At 54.2% G+C, this 24,300-nt stretch overlaps 12 protein-coding genes across 12 annotated transcripts; 8 read left to right on the plus strand and 4 right to left on the minus strand.

The window, feature by feature from the left end:
* Positions 1 to 490: 490 nt before the first annotated feature.
* On the plus strand, positions 491 to 1,447 carry N7468_006180 (aromatic alcohol reductase; the record flags this gene model as incomplete). Its single annotated transcript, XM_058475476.1, has 1 exon — positions 491 to 1,447. One exon carries the CDS (start codon positions 491 to 493, stop codon positions 1,445 to 1,447), a length of 957 nt encoding a protein of 318 aa, XP_058328366.1.
* Positions 1,448 to 1,731: 284 nt separating this feature from the next.
* On the plus strand, positions 1,732 to 2,250 carry N7468_006181 (GNAT family N-acetyltransferase; the record flags this gene model as incomplete). Its single annotated transcript, XM_058475477.1, has 1 exon — positions 1,732 to 2,250. One exon carries the CDS (start codon positions 1,732 to 1,734, stop codon positions 2,248 to 2,250), a length of 519 nt encoding a protein of 172 aa, XP_058328367.1.
* A 1,552-nt stretch (positions 2,251 to 3,802) lies between these two features.
* On the minus strand, positions 3,803 to 4,232 carry N7468_006182 (uncharacterized protein; the record flags this gene model as incomplete). The annotated part of the gene is made up of 2 exons (XM_058475478.1): positions 3,803 to 3,867; positions 3,929 to 4,232. The coding sequence occupies 2 exons, from the start codon at positions 4,230 to 4,232 to the stop codon at positions 3,803 to 3,805; spliced, it is 369 nt and encodes a 122-aa protein (XP_058328368.1).
* Positions 4,233 to 4,639: 407 nt separating this feature from the next.
* N7468_006183 (class I SAM-dependent methyltransferase) lies at positions 4,640 to 6,055 on the plus strand (the record flags this gene model as incomplete). Its single annotated transcript, XM_058475479.1, has 9 exons — positions 4,640 to 4,702; positions 4,751 to 4,864; positions 4,915 to 4,942; positions 4,993 to 5,118; positions 5,168 to 5,231; positions 5,282 to 5,422; positions 5,478 to 5,580; positions 5,631 to 5,950; positions 6,004 to 6,055. The coding sequence occupies 9 exons, from the start codon at positions 4,640 to 4,642 to the stop codon at positions 6,053 to 6,055; spliced, it is 1,011 nt and encodes a 336-aa protein (XP_058328369.1).
* A 373-nt stretch (positions 6,056 to 6,428) lies between these two features.
* N7468_006184 (LipA and NB-ARC domain protein) lies at positions 6,429 to 8,246 on the plus strand (the record flags this gene model as incomplete). Its single annotated transcript, XM_058475480.1, has 1 exon — positions 6,429 to 8,246. One exon carries the CDS (start codon positions 6,429 to 6,431, stop codon positions 8,244 to 8,246), a length of 1,818 nt encoding a protein of 605 aa, XP_058328370.1.
* A 182-nt stretch (positions 8,247 to 8,428) lies between these two features.
* Positions 8,429 to 9,659, minus strand: N7468_006185 (TauD/TfdA dioxygenase family protein; the record flags this gene model as incomplete). Its single annotated transcript, XM_058475481.1, has 3 exons — positions 8,429 to 8,858; positions 8,922 to 9,501; positions 9,557 to 9,659. The coding sequence occupies 3 exons, from the start codon at positions 9,657 to 9,659 to the stop codon at positions 8,429 to 8,431; spliced, it is 1,113 nt and encodes a 370-aa protein (XP_058328371.1).
* A 453-nt stretch (positions 9,660 to 10,112) lies between these two features.
* Positions 10,113 to 10,343, plus strand: N7468_006186 (uncharacterized protein; the record flags this gene model as incomplete). The annotated part of the gene is made up of 1 exon (XM_058475482.1): positions 10,113 to 10,343. The coding sequence occupies one exon, from the start codon at positions 10,113 to 10,115 to the stop codon at positions 10,341 to 10,343; it is 231 nt and encodes a 76-aa protein (XP_058328372.1).
* Positions 10,344 to 10,737: 394 nt separating this feature from the next.
* On the plus strand, positions 10,738 to 11,913 carry N7468_006187 (zinc-dependent alcohol dehydrogenase family protein; the record flags this gene model as incomplete). Its single annotated transcript, XM_058475483.1, has 3 exons — positions 10,738 to 11,590; positions 11,661 to 11,756; positions 11,825 to 11,913. The coding sequence occupies 3 exons, from the start codon at positions 10,738 to 10,740 to the stop codon at positions 11,911 to 11,913; spliced, it is 1,038 nt and encodes a 345-aa protein (XP_058328373.1).
* Positions 11,914 to 12,828: 915 nt separating this feature from the next.
* Positions 12,829 to 14,650, plus strand: N7468_006188 (putative amino acid permease; the record flags this gene model as incomplete). Its single annotated transcript, XM_058475484.1, has 5 exons — positions 12,829 to 12,916; positions 12,964 to 13,427; positions 13,489 to 13,688; positions 13,747 to 14,327; positions 14,421 to 14,650. The coding sequence occupies 5 exons, from the start codon at positions 12,829 to 12,831 to the stop codon at positions 14,648 to 14,650; spliced, it is 1,563 nt and encodes a 520-aa protein (XP_058328374.1).
* A 2,724-nt stretch (positions 14,651 to 17,374) lies between these two features.
* Positions 17,375 to 19,085, plus strand: N7468_006189 (sugar porter family MFS transporter; the record flags this gene model as incomplete). Its single annotated transcript, XM_058475485.1, has 2 exons — positions 17,375 to 18,355; positions 18,426 to 19,085. 2 exons carry the CDS (start codon positions 17,375 to 17,377, stop codon positions 19,083 to 19,085), a joined length of 1,641 nt encoding a protein of 546 aa, XP_058328375.1.
* Positions 19,086 to 19,374: 289 nt separating this feature from the next.
* On the minus strand, positions 19,375 to 21,340 carry N7468_006190 (acyl--CoA ligase; the record flags this gene model as incomplete). The annotated part of the gene is made up of 5 exons (XM_058475486.1): positions 19,375 to 20,354; positions 20,440 to 20,542; positions 20,593 to 20,924; positions 20,987 to 21,247; positions 21,307 to 21,340. 5 exons carry the CDS (start codon positions 21,338 to 21,340, stop codon positions 19,375 to 19,377), a joined length of 1,710 nt encoding a protein of 569 aa, XP_058328376.1.
* Positions 21,341 to 21,653: 313 nt separating this feature from the next.
* On the minus strand, positions 21,654 to 22,611 carry N7468_006191 (zinc-binding alcohol dehydrogenase family protein; the record flags this gene model as incomplete). The annotated part of the gene is made up of 2 exons (XM_058475487.1): positions 21,654 to 22,302; positions 22,376 to 22,611. 2 exons carry the CDS (start codon positions 22,609 to 22,611, stop codon positions 21,654 to 21,656), a joined length of 885 nt encoding a protein of 294 aa, XP_058328377.1.
* Between the last annotated feature and the right edge of the window lie 1,689 nt (positions 22,612 to 24,300).

Raw genomic sequence — 24,300 nt, forward strand, 5'->3', positions numbered from 1 at the left:
AGGCTGGTCGGAGCTTACAGATTTTGAGTTGCTCTTGGTTTCTGGGATTCTCACCAGTCCCAAATTCTATATTTAGTTTGCGCCGGTGCAGGAGCTCGTATTAGCCCCCACTAGGATGATGACCCGGCCAATCGAGCTCCGTTTTGTTGGGAGGCGTATCTATGGCCGCACGGAGACTTTCGCGGGGTCTTAGGGCCGTAAGTGGGGGCCTCAAGCAGCTACTGATGGTGTATTCACCCGGCGGTCTTGGCTGACTTCAGAAATATCACTTGTGGGTTCCAATCCTCGGACACTTTTGTGTCAAGCAGGTATGTGCACCCCGCAGTCGGAGGAACTTTCTGTCTTCCGGTGGCATGGATTATCAAGCGAAAAGCCTGCAACATTCTGTAACATTCTGTGACTGTTGATACAGCTTTCTATAAAGCGGTCCCCGCATCCTCTATTTGTGCCGTTGAGGTAGCTCCGACTTATGTTATAGCCCGTAAGAAGGATGGCTCCAAGCAACCACATTCTCGTGATCGGCGCAGGAGAGTTGGGACTCCAGGTTATCAAGTCGTTAGCCAAGCACCCCCGACGAGATGGCAAATTGGCAGTCTTACTGCGCCCGGGAACAATCGCCTCAACCAATCCCTCAAAACAAGCAGAAGTGAATGCGCTACGGGAAATGGATGTTGAATTAGTGCCGGGCGACATCGCGCATGATTCAGAGCAGCAACTAGCGTCCCTGTTCGCCAAATACAACACGGTCGTTGGCTGTGCTGGGTTTGTATCTGGCGCCGGAGGCGTCCAGCTCAAACTGACTCGTGCCGCGCTTCGAGCTGGAGTTCCCAAATTTATTCCATGGCAGTTCGGCGTGGACTACGATGTCATTGGGCGCGGATCGACGCAAGATCTGTTTGATGAGCAGCTCGATGTGCGCGATGCTCTGCGAGCGCAAGACAGGACTCGCTGGGCGATTATTTCCACGGGCATGTTCACCAGCTTCCTGTTCGAAGCCTTCTTTGGAGTCGTAGATCTTCAGACCGACACAGTCCGTGCGTTGGGAAGTCCAGAGAACAGGGTGACCCTGACCACCCCAGAGGACATCGGGCGGATCACAGCAGAGATTGTTCTCGACGACGATTCTTTCGCAAACAAGCCTATCTTCATTGGCGGCGACACGATCAGCTACGGAGAGCTCGCAAATTTGGTTGAGAAAGTCGTGCAGCGGCCAATCAAGCGAACTGTCCTCTCTTTTCCCGAGGTGAAAGCCGCGCTTGCAAAAGACCCCGACAATAATGTCCTGAAATATCAGGGGATCTTTAGCGCCGGGCGTGGTGTCGCATGGGACCTCGCTGAGACTTGGAATCAGAAACGTGGAATCCGTGGGAGGACAGTCGAAGAGTGGGCGAGAGAGCACTTGCTAGAGCAGCGGGAAGAAAAGGACAGTGCAATACAGCCAGCCTAGATGACACCTCTTAATGACATATTTCTACTCTAATATTCATAACCTCCTCCAATCAACCTGATATTAAGTAGGGAGTAGCACGAAAAAAGGTTCTTCAGATCCATATTGCTACGGCACCAACTTCCAGACACAGAATGATCTGCGCAGAATTGAGCCGACGCCAACCGACAGCCTTATGAGTCATCCGACTAATAGGTTAGTTTACTACACACTGTGTATAGTTCCAACCTCCTCTGGAACTAAGATCGTATCCCGTTCCTTCATTGAACGAAGTTTACATCATAATGGCGGTTCGTATCGAGTCTGCCCAGTTCCCAGCCGACACCAAGGCCATCCATTCGCTGTTTTCCGGTTACGCAGCTTCGCTCGGGATCGACCTCACTTTCCAGTCGTTTCAAGAGGAGCTCGATTCATTACCGGGGAAATACAGCGAAGCACAAGGCGGGGCTCTGTTAATAGCGCGTGCATCTGCACGCTCGGGCGAAAAGCCCGACCTCCCACCCGCAGCCCAAGTTGCCCTGGGGTGTGTCGCCCTCCGGCGCAGTTCAGATGACTGGTGCGAAATGAAACGCCTGTATGTTCTCCCGGAGGCAAGAGGACTGCACCTTGGCGACCAACTCGTGGCCGCAGTCCTCGAAAAAGCAAAGTCTCTAGGGTATCGGGGCATCAGACTGGATACTCTCTCAACCATGACCACCGCACGACGGCTTTATGCCCGGCATGGCTTTTCCGAGATTGAGCCGTATTACGAGACTCCCCTTGAGAATACCATCTTCTTGGGATGCGAATTTGGTCAGCCATGATCACCAGGCCCATTTCCCTGGCTAGATGCCTCTTGGCTACTTCAGTCAATGCGGCGCTACCTCGGTCTGGACTTGATCTTGTACGACCGGGCTCATCGCCAGATAGATAGGTCTTTGAATCGTAGAGTGAGGTATACTCACGATGGAGAAAGTATTGGTTTTCAACTTGGAGTTAGCGCCCTAGAACTCTTATCAGGACATAGTACTATTAAGCGTAGATTCTGTTCCCTGGTAACCAAACAACGGATAATCATTTCGCTGTACAGTTATAGGACGGACTATAACCTGTCCCATAACTCTACAAAGCGGCATTCCCCTCGACAAAAGACATCAAGTCACACTCTCACACGGAATGTGAGTTTTGTCGCGGTCTCGGGAAAGGAAATAGTAAATAACGGCAATTCCTGGGTTGGCGGACGGTTGGGGACAAGAGAACACTGTGACATCTTCGCTCGCTGGAGTCTAGCGAAAAGACATTCTTGCCCACCCCCAGCCATGACAGGCACAAGGGAAGCCCCAAGTCGAAAGAGTCTCAGAGCTTACCAGGACAAGTGTACGGGGTGGTCACGACCCTGCTACCCAGACCAACGAGTAAGTCTTCCTTCGGGCTGCTCACTCCAGCTTCAGAGGACTGACAGTGTCAGTAGCTGGGGAGCAGCTTAGAGCCATGCTCAACTGCGTCGGCGATAACGAAATCGAACACCCCAAGGAGCATTCCGAATGATCGAGCGCAAAAACAGGTGGTACAGGACTGGTCTTCGCGCAGTTTGGATCCTTGTTGATGTTGACTTGTCCATTTCTGCTTGACGGTTCCTTAAGACGTCGAACGATCATTGGGTACCGGATTCTATCTTCCCTAATGCTACCCTCTAAAACATACAGGATTGAGCATGTCCGTACTCCGTACTTTCGCAATGATTTGCTCGTTGAAATACGCTAGGGAGGGCACTAGGGTTAAGCGGAGAATTTTTCGCAGCGTGGGCTGCAGCATGAATCCCTGGACATGTAGGTCCATACTGTCGGTACCATGTTGACGTGGTGTCTCCTCATTCCAGAAAATCCAAATCCAAGCCTGTTTCTCCTTTCTCTCCCTTCCGCTGCCCTCCCCCCAACGAGGTTTGTGGATGCTTTTTGGAGCTGATCTACGTAGCCCCTTGTCTTCAGAAGCGGGGAGTTCGCCCGCCCACCAAAATCCCACCCCCCTCCTTTTCCCCTCCCCCACATGACGGCGGGATTGAATCATTGAAGAAGTCCTGATTATCAGGGAGCTCCAAATGGCGCATTCTAGGCCGGATAAGGATCCTTGACCGTACTTAACCATTTACCCACTGCATCGCTGGGGTGCACTGGCATTGGTTACCACCAGAACGGGCGGGAGGGGTTTCGCACAGCGCTGATCTAATGGGGGCAGAAAAGCAGGCCTGGAGGGAATGGAAGGGCGATTAGTGTCCAATTAGCTTCCAAATAGGACCGTGGAGGCGTGGGTAGTTAATCGATCGCGATCACGTAACCAAGAGCTGCATACCTAGGTAGTTAAACTCGTCCTAAGGGGCTAAAAAGAAGTGCCGTGAGGGAGATCACCCTGCGGCTGACCGGGGATCCCCCATAGCGCGTGCACTAAAAGGCTGATAGATCACAGCCATTAGAGTCTGGCTATTGTAACCCTGTGCTTCTGTACCCCTGCCGATGTGTACTTTCGAGCTCCGTAGTCTTGACCCCTCATGCAGGAGGCCATGGATAATGACCGCATGCGAACCACAGCGCCGGGTCGAACGGGACGCATCACGGAAGTTGAGATTGCCAGCATTTGCGAAAGACTTCCAGCAAACTCGCAGATGCCAAGGCCATCCTGCATTCGGGGCTTGATCCTGGAAACCGGGCCTTGCTACATTATCAGCGACGTCTGGGCTAGCAGTCTTCATAGCGTAGAGGTTCTCCGGAAGGATTCTGGGAGGACTTGGCGCGAAGGAGCTCCTCCCCATTGAGCGCTGTAGAACAGGGGCGCTTTCAAGCATTCGCGCTTCCACTCACGTTTAGGGGGCGGAGATGCTCTATTGGCCTCTGGTGTCTCAGGCTCAAAACCGCGACTCGCAACTTTCGGGAATACGACCAAATCGAGTCTTCCAGTGGGACTCGAAGGCGCTGGCAACCGCTCCCAAGGCCAATTCTTCCGCTGGCGAGTCCCGACACTCTGGTGACATTACCAGTCCCGCGTTCGCCTTTCGCAAACAAACCGAGGAAATCCACCAACTTTTTTTTCCCTTTCCTTTCCTTTTCTTTTTCTTTTCCTTTTTCTTTTTTTTTTTTTGGTTTTTCCACAATTCATGATCCTATATCATAAGAATCAAAGAACCCGTGCTCTGGCACCTCATGATCTGTTCCCTTTGCGATGTCATCCCCACCAGACCCCCGGGCGGGCCACCACGAGATCGAGGTGGACACCGATGTCAGCGTAAGACTTAAATGCCCTTCCAACGCAACTGTTCTGACCCACGCGTAGTCATCAAGCGACTACGACAGCGAAGGTGGTGATCTGCAGTCCTTAACTTCTTCCATCTATAATTACATCTACGAGAATGGGCGCACATACCACTCTTATAGATCCGGAACTTATGTATGCCCGATCCCTTTATTGATGTTGAACAGCGCGATTGATGACTCTAGGTCCTCCCCAATGATGAGCGCGAGCAAGGTAAAGCTTCATGTTTTCTGGAAAGTGATGACCTGGCTCACGACGAACAGACCGACTGGATATGCTCCATCACGTTTTCCGACTCGCGCTCCATGGAAACCTGTGCCACACGCAGCTCGCGAAACCCCAGAAGATCCTTGATGTCGGAACTGGCACCGGGATATGGGCGATTGACAGTAAGGCCACTTGCATCGCTAAGGATGACTCTACTCACGATTTCTCCAGTGGCGGATGAATTCCCTGCAGCGGAGGTGATCGGCGTAGATCTCTCGCCGATCCAACCAAGCTGGTGAGTCGTGATTCCCGCCCGCAACTATATTTTGTTCTCATAATCAACAGGGTTCCCCCGAATGTCAAGTTCATGATTGACGACTCGAACTCGGAATGGGATTTCCCTCCTGGGTCGTTCGATTTTATCCACGTCAGAGGGCTTTCGGGATGCATTGATCACTGGCCGGCTTTTCTTCGGCAGTGTTATAGGTGCGCCCCGGGACGCGAATTGACGTGTACCAGCAACAGTGCTAACCCATCGCAGGCATCTCAAGCCCGGTGGAAGAATCGAAATTTCCGACTTCATCTCCCGATTCCACTGTGACGATGACTCATTTCCAAAAGACTGCTTCTTACGTCAATGGGAGGTGCGTCGAGTCTGCCGTCGAGTCCTGCGTAACGGACTAACTGGGAATAGGCTGAGTTCTTCCGGCTGGCTGATGTGCAAGGCCGGTTATGGGACACCGTTCCTCGGATGCGCGGCTTCTTGGAAAGTGCCGAATTCAAAAACGTCGAGTACGCCTCTCCAATAATCCCCATCGGCACTTGGCCGAGGGACCCTAGGCTGAAAGAAATGGGACGATACATTCGGTACCAATTAGTCGACACTGCCGCGGAGAGCTACACCATGGCCTTGTTTACCCGCTTCGGAAACTGGTCTTCCGAGGAAGTCCAGGTCCTGTTGGCGCATCTCCGACGAGAGTTGCTCTCGAACGCGATGCATGTGTACACCTACTTGTAAGTTTCCGAAGGTCCTGTGGCTCTACGCTGATGCTAATCCAAACGCCCAGTTCCATATTTACCGCGCAAAAGCCACAACGGCCGACAATTGAGAGCTCCTAGCATAGATCCAATCTACGCCTGACAGGCAGGCTCCAACCGCTAAAGACTGCATATTGGAGGTAAAATCCGCGGCCATGATATTCGAGCGACCAACCTGCGCACCATCAGCATGCAAGGTGGTCAGGACATGGAATAGCATAATGCACGACAGCTGATGAATTAATGATAATAGAATATTCCCATTGGTCTTAAAAAACATCTCGTGATTTCCAGAATAGTAACAGCAACACGCATTCTAGTCCCTCTAAGCCCTCAATAAAACACCGCTGACTAATCCATACTCAACGGCCACTCCGTATTCGCGTTTCCGGGTGATCCGTCCATGGCGATCTCCCAGTTCGATCTCGTAGATGGAAGATTTATTTGTAATTTCATGGAGTCCGCGACACCAGGCTCAGGGCCTCCGACAGATGCCTTTCGCATCCGACGGAAGCCCGTCTCAAACCCCAATCTACGGCAGACCGCCCATACCCAGCAAGGGGCTCGTACGCATACTGCTACCTCTTCGGCTGCTGTACCAACCAGTAGTGCTACCTTGCACCCGCCATCCTATGCCGATCTATATGGACCCGCGTCACCGGGTTCGCGCCCCGTGAGCCCAATTAGGCCACGGACTTCGGGGGAACCCTCATCTGCCTCTTTGGCACCAGCTGCAGCGCCCCCGACGGCCGTTCAGAAAGCGTACAGTGAGACCCGTCACTTCCTCGGGGGCTTGATCAACCACCCGACGGAGTCGAACAGACATGTCACGATTCTGCGTCACTCCCACGGCCTCGTCTTCTATCGTGGCAATGCCACCTCCGTTGCCGTGTCGATATTTTCCGACGCCCCGCTGCCCCCGGACCGTACCCTGTGGCTCCAGAACAAAGGATGGAGCGGCAAGACGGGCATGCGGGCCAAGGCCTTATTCCGGCTGAATGACAGCTGGATCGATGTGACGCCCATGATGCCCTTGCGCGCCGACCAAGTCCGGCCCGACGACGAGCGCGCGTGGCAACGCGACATCAAAAAGTTCAAGAAGAAAGCCTCCCCGCGCCAGCGCGATACCCACGAGCTCCGCGAGACGGCCGTGGTGCGCATCCCCGCCGAGGCCGGCGACGGCTACTTTCAAATCGTGCTTTGCGAAGGCCCCAAAAAGAAGGTGCTCGGCAATAGCCCCGTCTTCCGCGTCCTCTCGACCTCGGCCAGCCCGCACTCGGTGCGGGGCGCGAGCCTGAGCACGCTGCCGCTGGAAGTCGGCGCCATGGTGCTCAGCTTGTATGCGCAGACGGCCGCCCGGACCATCGCCTCACCTGCCGCGGCGGCGGTGCAAGCGAAAATCGCCCCATACCAACCCTCGTGGCTGACACAGACGGCGCTGGAAACCGCGTACACCGCCAGCGGCGTCCAAGACCGCGTGGCGGGCGTGATCAACCCGAACGCCCGCCCTAGTGGCCCCGGTCCACCTGGTGACGGGGCGGCCGAGTCGTTCTTGGACTTACCGGCGCCGAATGAGCAAGGCCCGACGGCGCCTTTCCCAATGACCTTCAAAGCGCGCGGGACACCTTACTCGAGCCCCACCCCCGCCAGCCCGGATGGCTCCACAAAGCTCAGTCTCCAGAAATTCCCCAGCTGGGTCCCGGAGCAGCTGCGAGGCTACTTCTTCGGCTGGACTCGACTCGACAGGAGCAGCAAAGACGCGCAGGCCGAGCCGTGGCGACCGAGCATCCTCTCGATCCGTAACCTGGACCCGCTCGAAGCGGCGCGAGTGGACATGTCCCAAGTTGCACGGCGCTTTGTTGCTTTGCGGATCCTGGACGACATGCCCGTCCAACCGTGCAGTCTTGAGATGCGCGTGATGGGGTTCCTTCGTGCCGAGATTCCACCGCCCACGGGGAAAACCCATCAAGAGCTAGCAGAGTCGCAAGCTGCCGCCGCGGAGGCTGCCACGCTCGCCGATTCATACGATGTGTCGATCGTGGAGAACACCCTCTCGCATCCGGCATGGGCCCCGGAGATTCAAAGTCTCGCGGAGCGGCAGCGGCAGGAAACAGGGTGGAAAGACCGGACGCGAGAGGGCTATGCTAATATCTTGAACCGGGGGCACAAATTGGTGGACCAGATCCCGCTACACCGGGTGGGGGTCCGGTCTGCGACGGACGAGGTGCGGGAAAGGCAAATCGCTGTGAACGGCTTCTATATCGTTCGGTAATATTGTTCTTAAAAGGCGTCAACTACTAGTTTACTGCATATTTGGAGATACCCCTATAGAAGAATATATGATGCATCATAAATTTTCCATGCCGTTCTAGTGTAATACCATTCTTAATATGTCCCAATCTTACCCGCTCAAAAAAAAAGAAAAAAGAAAAATCATCAAGTCAAGCGTTCTACTCATGCCCCAATCGGAGCTTCAGAGGCAGCCAGGTTGCACTGTCTGAACAAGCGGACCTCATCCGGCTTAAAAGCTCCCACCACGGAGTGGATCACTCCGCGGTTGTTGAACAGAACCAGATCACCTTCTTCCCAGTCGTGAGCGTAAACGTGTTGGGGGCTGATAGCCGGTCGCTGCATCTTATAGACGATCTCGCGGACCGTGGCCAAGTCATCGATGACCACACCGTCCGCACAGTGGATCTTGCGGACAGCCGAGGGGTGAATTTGTAGGGCCAGTTTGCCAGTGACCGGGTTCTTCCAGACCATCGGGAACTTCATGATTTTCTTCTCGTCGATAGGAGGCAGGTCTGACTCGGGCAACTCCAGCCCTTCGGAGTGTAAGCCCAGTCCCGTGGACAGTGAGTGAGCCTGACTCATCCAGATGTATCTTTGCGCTTGCGGTTAGCCTTGGATGCTCAATTGTACTCGGGGGGAAAGGGGAAAGACTCACGGGTGTGGGGCATATTCGACCTTGCTGGTCTTGACAAACTCCTTGTCTTCCTCGGAGAGCAGGTCAAACATGTTCTCGCCGCTGACGAACGCGGTGGTGCCGAGGGGGACGTCGAGGGTCTCGTCGCTTCCGTCGTCGTAGAGCAAAGTCTGTCGGCGGCCCTTGGGAACCTCGACGGCTAGGAGGGTGGTCACCATGGGGGGGTATAAGTCGTACAGAGCAGCATCAATGTGCCAGCGATAGAAGCGCGTGAAGTCGTAGTCTTTGTCGTCGGGGATGTGGTCCTTGTGGAAAGTCCGGTGGTGGGGGTGCTTCAACTGAATATTCTCGAGCCCCTCGTAGGAGGGCACAAAGCCGTTTCCGATGACCTGGACCTGAGGCTGGTGGGGAATGGTCTTGAGGTCCGGGTGCAGAATACTGCGTTTCGCATCGAGCGTCTTGCCGTGGCCGTAGTTGTCGGCTGCGGGGTCGAATCGCTTGGTCAACTCGTACTGTGCCTTGGGAGAAAGCTTGCTCTGGTTCTTGAACACCACAACATGGTGCTGGTAGAGAGCGTTGCGCACGGCCGCGAACTGGTCGTCTGGAGAGTTTGTTAGCGGCGAGCTTAGATCGATTAGATTGATGGGGGCACGGACCCGTCAGGTTCTCCAGGTCGAGGCCGTCCACCTGCGCTCCAAAGTTGATGCTTGAGCCGGGAGGGGGCTGCAAGGGACGGACAGTTGGGGTGATTATGGCCATTGTTGCAAAAGATAAAAAAAGATGAAAAGACGAAGCAGTGGAAGGGTTTAGATCAATTCGACTTGATGATTCTTGCTGGGGTTCGGTATGTCGGGTCGTGCGGGTTTTATACTCGGTATCGCCGACAAATTCACACTTTTGAAATGGCAGCGCTGAAGAGATGCTCTAGAAATCACAGCTGGCGGTGCTCGCTGGAAAGATGAGAAACAAAAAAAAAGGAGCTGGTGGGCTTTTATAAGGCTCTGGAAGAAATCGATTCCACCCGCTGTCGTCAGCTCTGCAAACAGGACGTGCGGGTGAGTGCGGAAAACGATAAGATACACATCATGGCGGACGAAATACTGATTTTTTCCGTTGAGATTGATAGTGTATCTGTTCGTGAGAATCGATATTGTAAAGTGTATGCTCGCCGGCCGAATCAGTTACTAGCAGCGTTAGCAGTAGATAAATGAGATGACAGCTCGTAACCAACTAGCGCTAAGGCCCAGCCCCGGGGCCCCGGAGCCGCACTCGGATCCGCACTCGCCGCTAAAGAGCGAGACGTCTGTCAGTTTGGAGATCACTTCCATCATTATGCTCTGTATCATTGAGTGGGGAGCCAGTTTGGTCCATAGTACCGTTAGAATCCCGCGCGCTGATGTACCGGTACCGCTTGCCATGATCCCGTCAAGTCTGGTCCTTTAAGCTATGTCGATGATCCGTAGACAGGGGTACTTTCCCATTGCACGTAATCAGACGAAACAGATCAAAGTTAATGAATTATAGTCATTCCACCTTTTTGTAAGATATCATTGGATACATGATGTACTTCTACGTCTAGTCTAGCTCCCCGCAGATGATCACACGAGGGGCCGTCCCCGCTTCCCCCGCACTCTAGGCTGGGAGCTCGAGTCCATACAATCGGATCATCGCCGGAGAAGGGAGGTCCTGTTGCCAGCCTTTCGCTGTACAGACCGAATGATGTTCCTTGGCCCTGGTACGAGTGCCCAAGTCCCGTCCCAGTTAAAATGGACACCTCCCCCTCCCGTAGCAGAATCCCCGTTTCCTCACAAGCGATATTATCTACTAAGATCACATCATGAAGGCCCTTGTGTATACTGGTCCCGGAACCGTCGAGGTGCTAGAACGCCCCAAGCCTACCATCAAAGCACCCACTGATGCCGTGGTTCGGATGATGCATGCCTCCATCTGCGGCACGGATCTACACATCCTCAAAGGCGACGTGCCCAGCGCGAACCCGGGATTGATCCTGGGCCACGAGGGAGTTGGAGTGGTCGAAGAGCTTGGCGATGCAGTCCAAGGTTTCCATGTCGGCGACCGGGTGCTGATCTCCTGTATGACCAAGTGCGGTTCTTGCAAGTACTGCCAGCGCGGCATCGCGGCTCACTGTGAAACTGGCGGATGGGTGCTGGGGAATCGCATTGACGGCACTCAGGCCGAATATGTGCGAGTGCCCCATGCACAGCTCTCCTTGCATACCCTGCCGGCATCGATCGATCCCCGGGCAGCTGTCGCTATCTCGGATGCCTTCCCTACGGGCTTTGAATGCGGCGTGCTCAGTGCCGATGTCCAGCCGGGCAGCTCGGTGGTAATCATTGGGGCAGGCCCCGTGGGCATGGCGACCCTCCTCACGGCTCGTCTCTTTACGCCTTCTTTGATCGTCATGGTGGACTTGGACGATGCCAGGCTACAGACCGCCCGCAAACTCGGGGCACACCATACCGTCAATTCGTCTGCGCCGGATGCAAAGCAGAAGCTCCTCGACTTGACGAACGGTGATGGGTACGATTCGGTAATTGAGGTTGTGGGAATTCCCGCGACGTTTAAGCTATGCCAGGAACTGGTTGGGGTTGGCGGGCGGATTGCCAACGTCGGCGTGCATGGCACTAAGGTCGACCTCCACCTGGAGACCCTCTGGGACCGCAACATTAGTACGTGAATCCTCTACTGATCCCCCCTTCGTCGAAGAAGGGAAGGGCCCCTGATTGAGATCTTGTTTAGGTATCCACATGGCCCTGGTAAATGCGAGCACCACACCTCGGCTCCTACGACTGGTGGAGTCGGGGGTCTTAGAGACGGGGTCGTTGGTGACGCACCGTAAGTTCGGACGCCCTGAGAATGCCTGGATGCTTTTTCCTCCCGCTTCTAACCATGTTTCATTTAAGATTTTGCCTGTGGCAAGGCCGGCCAGGCCTACGAAACTTTCCGCACCGCCGCACAGCATCAGGCGCTCAAAGTGGCGATAGATTTCTGATTCACCTGGGCAGGACAGGGCCGGCTTAAATAAGCTTATCAAACTAGAATCAGAATCTCAGAACCCCCGTATTCTCCGAACATCTCCCGTTGCCTTGATCTTGAACTCAGTTACAGCGGAACTGATGTAAGGCGCACAGTAGGCAGCCTCTGACACAACAGTCGAAAAATTGGAACTAGGGAGACATTCAGGACCCACAATGGATAGTGCGGGTTGGCCTCTCGAAAGGGGCTCCGCTAAGCGACTTGCGTTTCGTAACCTCAAAGGACCTGCCGCATCCGTGTGTGTCTGCGGTTCGTCCAATGTGCGTCTCCGAGCCCCATCTCGGTGGACAGGTGGACATGGTACGCCTGGAGTAATAGGCCCTTATGACATCACACGGTCTCGTACGTTAGAAGTTCCCAAGCCCTACGGAAGAAATAGCACAGCACAAAGTTGCATATCGCTGCCGAGATCTTCAATCCCGAGATCAACATCGGCTCTGAAGGAGTTGCCAGGGCTGTCAAACCGTCTGCGCAACATTCCCAACACGAGCCGACCTGTGCGGCCCACCTGCCAATCATATCCGGTTTCTGGAAGGCCGTTTGGACGAGCTTCCAAGTTCGATTTGTCGCGCAAAAAGGGACTGTGGAGTGGGTGTGGGGCTGGTACCGAAACACACCACCCTACAATTGGCTACAAACCGCATGGGCGAGGGAGGGAGAAAAAAAAGCCTCCCGGCTAGGCCTGGTTTGGGAATCGGGCGTTTTTTTTTTTTTTTTTTGGGCCATTTCTTTTTGACATCTAGTCCATATACTCCGTAGGGGCCATTGCTAATAGAAATAAAACGCCTTTCGCCTCTTTTACTGTACCACCTGAGCCCATTAATTGCCCGTTAATCGCCCAATAGCCACCCTATGCCCTATCGACCCAACCATGTCTGATTCCCGCCGCCCATCGCGGTTATCGGCTGCCAATGTCGAGACCGGAACCACCGCGGTGGTTGCAGATCAAACCCTGGAGGGCATGGGATACAAGCCCGAATTGGCTCGCAACCGGTCCGTCCTGCAGGTCACCTTTATGTGCTTCATTCTCTCGTCGGTCCCTTTCGGTCTCTGCACGACGTTCTACTATTCCTCGCCGCCGGCGGCCCGGCTGATATTATCTGGGGCTGGGTCTTGGTCTCGTTCTTGATTCTGTGCGTCGCGATCTCCCTGGCGGAGATCACGTCCGTTTATCCCACTGCGGGCGGTGTCTACTACCAAACGTTCGTCCTATCGCCTTTATGGTGCCGACGAGTCGCATCATGGATCTGTGGCTGGTCCTATGTGGCAGGAAACATCACAATCACCCTCGCCGTGAACTTCGGAAATGCCCTGCTGATCATCGCCTGTCTGAACGTCTTCGAGAAGTCTCCCGGTGTCGGTTTGACCGATGACTTTACCAATTGGCAGACATTCCTTGTCTTCCTCGCGATCACCGTCGTGACCCACGCGATCCCGTCGCTTGCGAACAAGTGGTTGCCTATGCTTGAGGTCCGTTAAGAAACAAAAAAACCCTTTTTTTAGAGCACTTGTTAATTCGGCTCTTCTATAGTTTGCTGCGATCTTCCTGACTCTGGTCGGATTGGTAGCCATCGTCATCTGCCTGTTGGTTGTTGCTCATGAGGGTCGCCGATCCGCTTCGTGGGTCTTTGGCAACTTCGAGCCCCAAGCTGGCTGGCCGGCGGGCTGGTCATTCTTCATTGGTTTGCTGCAGGCGGCTTATGCCACCTCGGCGACCGGCATGATTATCTCGTACGTTTTTCCATTGCTTTTGCTCGGCACGTGGTTTCTCATATTAATGGCGATCCAGGATCTGCGAGGAGGTCAAGGAGCCCGCCATCATGGTGCCCAAGGCCATGGTGTGGACGATTGTCGCCAACTGTATTGCCGGTCTGGTCCTCCTGGTCCCCATGTGCTTTGTCATGCCTGATCTGACGATGCTTGTCAACCTGGTGTCTGGCCAGCCGGTCCCCGTGATCTTCCAAAAGGCTATCGGCAACCCCACCGGAGCGTTCTTGTTGCTGCTGCCCCTTCTTCTGCTCGGCATCATCTGCGGCGTCGGCTGTGTGACGGCAACCTCTCGCTGCACATGGGCCTTTGCGCGCGATGGTGGGATCCCTGGCTCTGGCTGGTGGCGCACCGTCAACAAGAAGTTGGATATCCCCCTCAATGCTATGCTGCTTGGAATGGTGGTAGAGATTGCCCTCGGCTGTGTCTACTTCGGTTCCACCGCTGCTTACAATGCCTTTTCCGGGGTGGGCGTCATCTTCTTGACCGTCAGCTATGCTTGCCCCATTGCCGTCTCCTTGATTTTCCGTCGCCGCGAGGATATCAAAAACGGCCATTATGACATGGGCATCATCGGTCTCATTTCCAACATCATCGCCCTTGGTACGTCTCGCTTCAGTGGAAGAATCTTTTTTCCCTTTTTTTCCCCTTTTTCCTTTTTTTTCCTTTTTGGGGGGGGGTGCTAACTGTTGGTAGCGTGGAGTGTTTTGGCCGTCCCCCTATTCTGCATGCCCACCCTGGAGAAAGTGACGAAAGACAGTATGAACTATGCATCGGCTGTGTTCGTTGGGTTCGTCGCCATCGCCGCCATCTGGTACGGCGTCTGGGGATACCACAACTACCACGGTCCTCCGACCGATGCAGTAGAGCACGACAGCGACTCTAACCCCGAAGCGACCGAAGTCTGCAAAACCAAGAGCCGTTGATCTGCCCTTGCAACATCAAAATTACCGCCCCTGCGAGAGATCGAAGCCGACAACGCGAAATTAAAGAAAAAGATGCCCCAACCAGAAAACATCAGCCAGTGACAGCCCATGCAATCTTCCCACCATTGCAACTCCCTGCTTTCACCCCGCCCTTCCGACCATCCGACCAAACCCTGACTGGCCTTTGCGACTTCGACGTTCCTCATGCGACATCCTTGGCCCTTTGCGACTCTCCGAATGCACCCTTTTGTAGACAAAAGATATACCCCGGGATTACGGATAACTGGTTGCCAGGCGCGCCTAATTGTATATATAAGCATAGCGACTGTTCATGCCCATACTTTTCTATTTCATGGCTCCGGATAGAAAATCAATCAGCATCATCGATGACAACGGATTTCCGTTCCGTACGCTCTCCGCTTCGTGTCTCCGTATGGATGCCGTTGGCTAGAGATTTCTCTTAAGGAAAGCTGTGGATGGCCACTAAGGCCACCGCGTGACGCGCATCGCCGTCTGGTCGTCCCACGAGTACAATCTCAGTAACGTCCCCTCTGATGCGCACAGTACAGCCCCCCCGAGCGACCCCAGGGAATCCATGTCTTGCGCGGCAAGCTTCCAGTCCTCGGCGCCGCGCTGGCCGATACACCAGAGATCAGACATAGGATACTAGGAGGGGCCCTGAGATAGTCTGGGCTTATCAATTGCAGTGGAATTGCACCGACTACCAATCTGGAGGATCTTCAATCTAGTCCATCTGACCAGCCTTGGTACCAAAGATTTTAGTAAATGGGGCCTTACCCTTCGAGCGAAGTTCTCACGTTACTTTTACTTTCGAGGCGTCGGACTCGTAACAAGCCGGGGACCCCGCGTCGGGTCACGTGGTCTGGGGTCACGGCAGTTGCGCCCAGGGGCCACAGGGCCTATTGTTGGGGAGATTCGTTGAATGACTAGTTACTGTTGCTCGAATTGCAGGGATTGCAAATCAAATAATTAGTGTGTCAAGTCTGGACGGTGGGGTACAAGTACGGATAGTAAAATCCTTGAACTTCTAGAATATATACGTGGGTCCGCCCTCGAAATAAATTACTAGCACTCCCCTTACTACGACACATCGTGACTACCCTATAAGAAGTACACACTGTGTACTTTGAGTCAAGCAATCAAGTCGATCGCGATCGGTCTTTGGGAATCCCAATGCATCTCAGAGCCGAGTCCCCGAAATACCAAGCTGCTGCCACTGGCGGTCCTCAGGCCTGGTACCATGAAATCCCTAGCGCTGACCAAGTCTTACACAAGCGACTCGTGAATAGTGGTTCACAAATGGTAATCATTAAAGGGGCCCGGAGCCTGTCTCATGCGCGTGCGGTGTGCGCCCATGGGGAAACGATCTACTCCGGTTGGTGACACCAAACGACAGCCTTCGAGAAGACGGGAAGAAATCCACGCACGCAAACCTTGTTTGCGTCGTATCACGCAGAGCACATGGTGACAGTTACTTCATGGAGCGGAAGACCTAATACCAAAAGAGGAGCCGGCAGGGCCGATCATGATTTCCTGTTTCTGTTTCCCAGTGTCAAAATTTTTTTTTTTTGCACGATGCAGATTCTGCAATGACGTCGCCAACCAACTTTGCGGGTGTGGCGCCGCCACTGGGCGACCATGTACGCTGCGGACGCCGGACCCGATTCCTGCCAAAGTCGAACTGGATAGAATATTCCAGGTACCCTGAGTGGGCTCTAGACTGGTTCAAATGTAGAAGGCGGTTTTCTGCTTGTCCCATTCTTTGCGTCTGGAGTCGCCAATAAGTGACCTCGGGAAGCAGCCGAACAGTGGAAGACGTCACATGATTCTGGCATGCTCTTTGCCCACGTCAGAGACCGTTCAATCCCAGCGAACCTCCGCATTTCCCCCTCAAAGAAGACCTTCCTTGTCTGGAAGTCCCCGGAACAAGACTCACCGGCGACTGTATCGGGTTTACTTCGGGGGGTTAAGTCCGGAGAATGTCTGGGGGTTCCCCGGAAGGGCCGGGGGACTCGAGTCGGGCCACTTTTTCTCCAGCTCCTGACTTGTCCAAATGCCCTAACCTAATTCGACTTGCATCTTGTGTAGGCTATTAGACCGTCCCCAGTAATTGTAACCAGCCTGGAGCATTCCTCCCCCAGCCAAGATGTCCGAAGCCTGTCGCGATCAAAAGAAAAGAGCCAGAAAAACCACAAACCATAAAAAAAAAGAAGCGTCCCCCGATGCCGAGCCAAGAAACGGTCTCGGCATGTTAGACGGGGCCGAATTGCCACTAAAAAAACTCTTTGGGGCCCGAGATCGCCTAGAAGGATGCCGGGCGTGGTTCGTCTGGGCTCTGACTGGCGAACCACAGCCCACGACAAGAGACTGGTTTTTCCGAGTGGATATGCTGAAAACCCAGGGTCGGCTTCGGCCGTCTCCCGTGAAACGCAGCAACTGCAGGGCCTGTCCTCTCCACACTATTCTCCACACGGGGCTCCGGACGAATGATGAGGCAATCGCATGGCCATTACAAAAAGGCCTTGTTTTCCCACTTCCCCCCGGGGATGCTTGTTCTGTATTCTTCTCCGGTCATTCATCTCTTCTTCTCATCCTTATTTTTCCCTTGGACCCTGGCGGTACCTGGTTGTTTACTTAACTCTGGGAAGAACTATACCCTTTTAACTACTACTACAACCACTACTACCTCCCGATTCACACACCATGGGTGTTGAAACCGAAACGGACCACGGGGAGATGATCACCCCGGCCCCCGTGCAGGCCCCTGGCACTTCGGCCTCTAGCAGCCCGGCGCCACACCCCAAGGAGCCCGTCGTGGACACTCCGATCCCGATGATCACCCTCCGATCTCTGACCATGGCCCTCTTCGTGTCTATGGGCGGCCTGCTCTTCGGGTACGATACCGGCCAGATCTCTGGGTTCCAAGAGATGAGCAACTACCTGGAAAGATATGGCCAGTACATTGACGGGCAATGGAAGTTGACGGATAACCGTGCGGGGTTGATTGTCGGTATGCTCAGTATCGGTACCCTCGTGGGCGCGCTGGTGGCCGCCCCGCTGGCCGATTTCCTGGGCCGCAAGTGGTCCATCACGGTGTGGAACATGGTCTTGATCGTGGGTCTGATTGTGCAGATCACCTCCCCCGACGGCCACTGGTACCAGATGGTCGTCGGCCGGACGATCACCGGTCTTGGGGTCGGTGGCTGCTCGCTGCTGGTCCCCATGTACCAGGGCGAGAGCGCCCCGCGGCACGTCCGCGGTGCCATGATCAGTTGTTACCAGCTGTTCGTCACCCTGGGTATCTTCCTGGCCTACTGTATCAACCTGGGCACCAACACCATGAGCGGCACGGGCCAGTGGCGGATCACGCTCGGCATCACCTTCTTGTTCTCCTTGATCCTGGGCATTGGCATGATCTGCTTCCCCGAAAGCCCGCGCTATGAGTTCCGCAAAGGCAAGGTCGACAGTTGCCGGCGCACCTTGGCCAAGCTGTACGGTATCCCGGAGAACCACGTTCGCATCATCGAAGAGATGGGCGAGATCCGCGAGCAGTACGAGGCTGAGTCCGAGTCGCAAGTGTGGCACGAGTTCCTCACTGCCCCCCGCATGTTCTACCGTGTTGTCCTGGGCATGGTCCTGCAAAGTCTGCAGCAACTCACTGGTGCAAACTATTTTTTCTACTTTGTAAGTCACTGGATGGTTTTTGAAGAAAAAAAAAATTGGAAACCCGAACTAACCTCAATCTTTCGGACAGGGCACCACTATTTTCGAAGGAGCTGGAATCTCGAACAGCTTTGTCACTCAGGTCATCCTCGGCGCTGTCAACTTCGGTACGACCTTTGGTGGCCTGTACGTCGTTGAGAACTTCGGTCGTCGCAAGTCCCTCATCTTCGGCGCCATCTGGATGTTCATCATGTTCATGGTCTTCGCCTCCATCGGCCACTTTGTTCTCGACGTCAAACACCCTACCAACACCCCCGGTGCTGGAAAGGGTATGATTGTGTTGGCTTGTCTCTTCATCACGGCGTATGCCATGACCTGGGGACCGATGGTCTGGGCCATCGTCGCCGAGCTGTTCCCCTCCAAGTACCGTGCCAAGGGCATGGCGCTGGCCACTGCCTCGAACTGGCTTTGGAACTTCCTGATCAGTTACTTCACCACCCGGATCGCCAACAAAATCGACTTCGCCTACGGTTATGTCTTCGCGGGCTGTCTCTTTGTGGCCATCTTCGTGGTCTACTTCTTCGTCATCGAGGGTAAGGGCCGCACCCTGGAGGAGCTCGACTACATGTACGTCGCCAAGGTCGCTCCATGGAAGAGCAGTTCCTACCAGGTTCCCCACCGTGAGGACTGGACCATCGACGAAGACAACCTCGGTCCCAAGGAGAAGCCCGCCCATGCCGAGGACGCATAGGTCATGTCTTTTTCCCTTCAATCACTGTTCTGGCGTTATGAGATGTGTATGAATATTTCCTTGCGGCATGCATTGCACGAAATCACGGGCGATTTGATGATCGAATCATCGACCTTCTGGAGTCTTTTCGACGTTTGGGCTGGAAATGGGATCACTTGCATATAGACTATTGATATCACTCTTGCATTGAATATACCTCTTCGAATTTCTACCCTTTCATCCTCATGCAACCCGGAATAGTTAGATCCACGTATAGAAAATTCTCTATAGCCATACAGGAGCAATCCCGCTACAGCTTTGATTTTGTCTCGTCCTGCTTGAAGATGATCCGCCCTTCAGGCCCCTTGTCCTGCTCCAAGCGCCGCAGCACGCGCCGCAGAATCTTCCCACTCGCGCTCTTGGGAATCTCACTCACCAATTCCACCTCGGTGACCCATTTATGCCGCACCTTATTTGCCCGCACATATTCCAGAATCTGACGCAAGACAGGAAGCAGTGCGTGCGGCTCCTTCCCCTGACGCACGCTCGGCTTCAAAACGACGTACGCCTTGGGCCGCTGCCCCGCATAATCGTCGGAAATGGGACTCACGGCCGCGTCTTCCACCGCCGGATGCCCGAGGAGCAGATCCTCGAGCTCGGCCGGCGCCACCGCGATCCCTTTGACTTTGATCATCTCCTTGATTCGGTCGGTGATGGTGATGAACCCTTCCTCGTCAATGAACCCCACGTCGCCCGTGTGCAGCCAGCCCTCCGCGTCGAATGTTTCCCGGGTGGCCTTCTCGTTATTGAGATACCCCATGACGATCTGGGGCCCCCGCGCGAGAATCTCGCCCTGCTCGCCGACGCCGAGCTCGGCGCCCGTCTCCGGGTCCACGATCTTGACCTCCGTGTTCGCGACGATGGTGCCGACGCGGTGCGCGTACTCGTACGTCGATTTCTCCAGCGGGTGGGCGGTAATGCAGCTGCAGGACTCCGTCATCCCGTAGCCTTGCTTGAACCCTGTCCCCGGGAAGCGTCGCTGCAGCTCTTGCGTGACCTCGGCGGAGAGAGGGGCGGCGCCGGAGGAGAACTTCTGCACGTGCGACAGATCGTAGTCCTTCACGAGGGGGTCGCGGAGGAGTCGGATGAGGATGGGTGGGACGAGGAGGAGCTCTTGGATTTTATAGGTGACGACCGTGTCGAGCATCGACTTCATGGTAAAGGCGGGCAGCATGTATACTTCTGCATTGCGAAGGACGGGAAGGTGCATTTGGTGCACGAGGCCAGTGACTGGAGGAGATATTAGGGTTTTTTTCCTTTTCGTTTCCTTTTTCTTTTTTTTTCCCCGGCAATATATGGCCGGGCAAATACTTACTATGAAACAGAGGCAGCACAGCAAGGACTCTTGTATGGTCTTTCTGTGATAGCGGCTCGACCTGCATACATTGGGCAATAACATTGTGGTGTGAGATCATGACCTGGACATATTGTAAGCTTTGAGTTCGGATTGATGGTATAAATCACTCACAGCCTTCGGGAGGCCAGTGGTGCCACTACTGAAGCTGAGAAAACTACAGAGGTCCCTGTTAGTTTCTCCTTGGCGAAACTTATAAGGCGGAGTCTGTTTGGCAGCGCCCTTCTTTTTCCCCAGAGCGATCAAATCATGGATTGTCGTGAACCCCTCCTTCTCGCCTTCTAGGAGTATAATGCGGTCCTTGGGGATCCCTGCGTTCTCCGCGGCGGGAATGGCGACCGAAAGCGAAGACGCAGCAGTCATCAGGATCTTCGCATCGGCGGTTTTCAGGGCGTAGGTCATTTCTTCGACATTGTAAGCTGGCGATGCACCAGACATCACACTGCCTGTCCAATTGATCCGCCGTCAGCGTCAGTCACCCAGATAGAATGGAGGGTCAGAACCATACCAACGCGAGTGGTCGCAAACATAGCAACGGGATACCAGACCGTGTTATGGCTGAAGAGGGCGACGGTGTTCCCGGGAGCAAGCTTGAAATCCTGGACTAAAGCCGTGGAAATAAACGAGGCATATTCTTTGAACTGGTCATAGCGAATGCGCTCTTTCGTAATGGCATTCGTGAATCCCCCCAGATTGGCGCCCTCGTGCTGCGAGAGGGGAGATGACGGTGAGTCGAAAAGCCAGTCCCACAGCGTGACATCCAATGGCACTACATAGACATCGGTGAGCCTCCTATGAGTATGCTGTTGGGCGGGTCTACCAGGATACCTGAGATCGGGGGGTGTGCTGAGCGGAAGATCATGTTGCGTGCCGAAGTCAAATCAAATTGAGTAAAATTGAGTAAATCAGAAGACTCCCAGCATGTACTTATGATGTTTTAGGAGCGGGGTAGAATCGACTGTAGGTGTTCGAGGCTTTTCCATCCAATTGAGATCGGGCCTCGGCCGGCGCCTTAGCCGGCTACGCTCTTTGAAGTGGGGCGATGCGGGGAAAGCTCTCGAGTTAAGCGTGGGGGTGCAAGAAACGCCCCGCACGGTTTGACTAGAGACAGTATTCTTTCAGAAAAGTGATCGTAAATATTAGGGTTATATCGGCTGATTGATGTTATTGAGTCTTCACAGATTGACCACTAGCTTTTCCCCACTGACACCCCCGCGGATGATATCCAGGCCTTCCTTCAAGCCTGGTAAACCTCGTCCAACAACGCGCAGTGGTAGAGGCGGACGATACTTCCCATCTTCTAACAGACCTTGCAATGCCTTCATGACATTTTCGTGGCCTTGTATTTGCGGAAGGTCGCGACTGCGGAATAAAACCGAGTCCACACCGTCCGGTACCCGAATCTCGTCATCTCCGGTCCAGACTTGCGCATATCGCTTTGGGCCATCTTTATTGAAGGCTTCGAAAATTTTGGATTGGGTCGCCCCAGCGCCGACAGCATCGATTATCGCATCCACACCACAGCCTCCCTCCGTGGCTGATTTAACATCGTCGACTAAAGAAGGAGACTCTCTCGGGAAAGCTTGATCAACACCGAGGACTTGCTTTTGATACGCATGGTGCTTTGGTGAGCTCGTAGTGAATACTCTGCTGCCAGGCAGTGAAAGACGTAGCAATTGAACTACAGCAGCACCAAGAGCAGAGCTACCGCCCAGGACCAGAACACTCGAAGGGACGAAACCCGTGGTTGGCCCATTCTCGAGAAACGGAAGAGGAGACTGCAAGCCCCCCCCAAGTGCCATAACGGCAGTAAGATAAGAAACCCTGGGAAAATTTGAATGATTAGTGTGGCCCTAGGTGACTTTGAAACTGTAAGCTGCCGTCAACTATAACATACCCGAGACTTGCGGCACTTTCGAACGACCACGCGTCCGGAATTTTGGCCACAGAGGTTTCCTTCACCACTGAAAACTCTTGATAAGAGGCACTTCGATCCCCAGGGGCAAAGAGGGCAGCGACTCTGTCGCCCGGACTGAACCGTTCCACTGCTGCGCCGACCTGGTCAACCACCCCGGCGCCATCCAGACCGGGCACAAGCGGCCATGAGGTAAATCGATGGCCTTGGTCTATCATTTTGTAGTCTGCGGGGTTAATAGCAACGGACTTGATATGGATGATGACTTCATTGGCTTCAAGGATGGTTTCCCTTGTGCTAGTCTGAGCGACCAACGCTCCCCCCTAGCTCTCGCACGAGATATTTTGTATTTTGGAGAGCCATTACGAGTTCCCTGAATTGCTAAGAAAGCCGTGACTGGAATTTCAGGTCATCGTCGACCATGGACGCTCTCTGATTTCTCGCAGTAGTGGCTGTGTGATATTTATGAATCGTGAGACTCGGATCGGCCACACCTCGGGGTTTCCCAGTTGAGCAGCGCGGATTTAGCCGTGCCATATCGCCGCGAGGATCCACTTGATCCCACAGCACACAGTCCCCGTCCTCTGTAAATGGATGGACGGATGGAGATGGGATGGAGATGGGATGGAGATAAGCCTGCGTCGAGTTGGGCTTCGGACCCAAGGACTTTCTTCAGCAAATAAGGTCTCACGTTGCCAGTTGAGACATGCTGGAGACCTCCTTATCTCCGGCCCCTGAAGCAGACCAGCCGTTAATGGCAACCGATTGGGATCAGATGAAATGGTGGACTTGAAGAGAAATAGCGAAGTGATTTGAATGGCCAAGCGGGTCTGAGGAACAGCCTCAGGTCTGAAGTTTCTATGGACGCGCGCTTACCCGTGAAAGGAAGTATATCGCGGGTTCCGCGGTCGCGTCGCCCCTTTTCCCCGGATTCGCGTCTCCACGGTTCTTCTCTGAGTTCCCCGGCGTTCGAACTCCAGATGTCGTTAAAACGCCCTCGCGACTACGACCTTGATACTGTTTTTGCACAGACTCAGAAAGTAATCCGCCTGGGCCCGCTCTTCTCCCTAAAATTAGTGTCTTGGGTCTTATCAGCGCTGACTGTTCCACTGATTTAGAAAGCCTGCTCAGCCTGGCAATCCTCAATAGATACGGTTCTCGGTCCTGCTTCCTATGTCAATCGACAAATTCCTCATGGATCGGATGTCAGCCTGTCGAGCTTGGTACCTCACGACCACATCCAGCGTTCTTACAGCAGGCCGGATCCTTTCTACAATATCCGCTCTACAGCTCTCCCGAATAACAATGCATTGCATGCAACATTGAGTCATTGGTCAGGTTCCGCAGTGGCCCTTATACCCGCAACCTATGACTATGTGATGGAGGATGCTGGCATCAATGAGTATGGATCGGCACATCATACTTCACCGTTGACTCCCGACAATGATATAGCTGTGTGGACCCAATCCGAGGATACAGAAATGGTGCATGACACTGTCGCACCGGCCGCCGAGATTTACTCGCGGCAGACGGTTGAGGATCTGATGAAACAAGCGGCATCGATGATCTCGTCGCCCCAGCCAAGGTCAGCTCTTGTCATGGGTTCCTGCGCAACTGCTGAGAAATGTCACTGCAAGAGCCACGGTGGAACCCACAGCCATAGCATATGTGTTTAAGTTGCTATGGTGCCACAGCAAAGCCCTTTGCACAGTCAACTGCGCTAGCGGGCTCAACCACACGCCAACGGCACTCGACCGATATACTCCGTACGATCCGATCAAATCGCAATTTGTTGTCTCACGCTATAATCCCTGTAGCCGCATAGCGACCCACATAGAGGGGCAAACCCACTAGATGCGCCTCACTCGCTGGTTCCTGTTTCGAAATTGCTCGTTATCTCTCTTTTT

Source organism: Penicillium chermesinum, assembly GCF_028974085.1.
Source record: "Penicillium chermesinum strain IBT 19713 chromosome Unknown utg000005l:1.0-4115287.0:1.0-4118363.0, whole genome shotgun sequence".
Classification (NCBI taxonomy): Eukaryota; Fungi; Ascomycota; class Eurotiomycetes; order Eurotiales; family Aspergillaceae; genus Penicillium; species Penicillium chermesinum.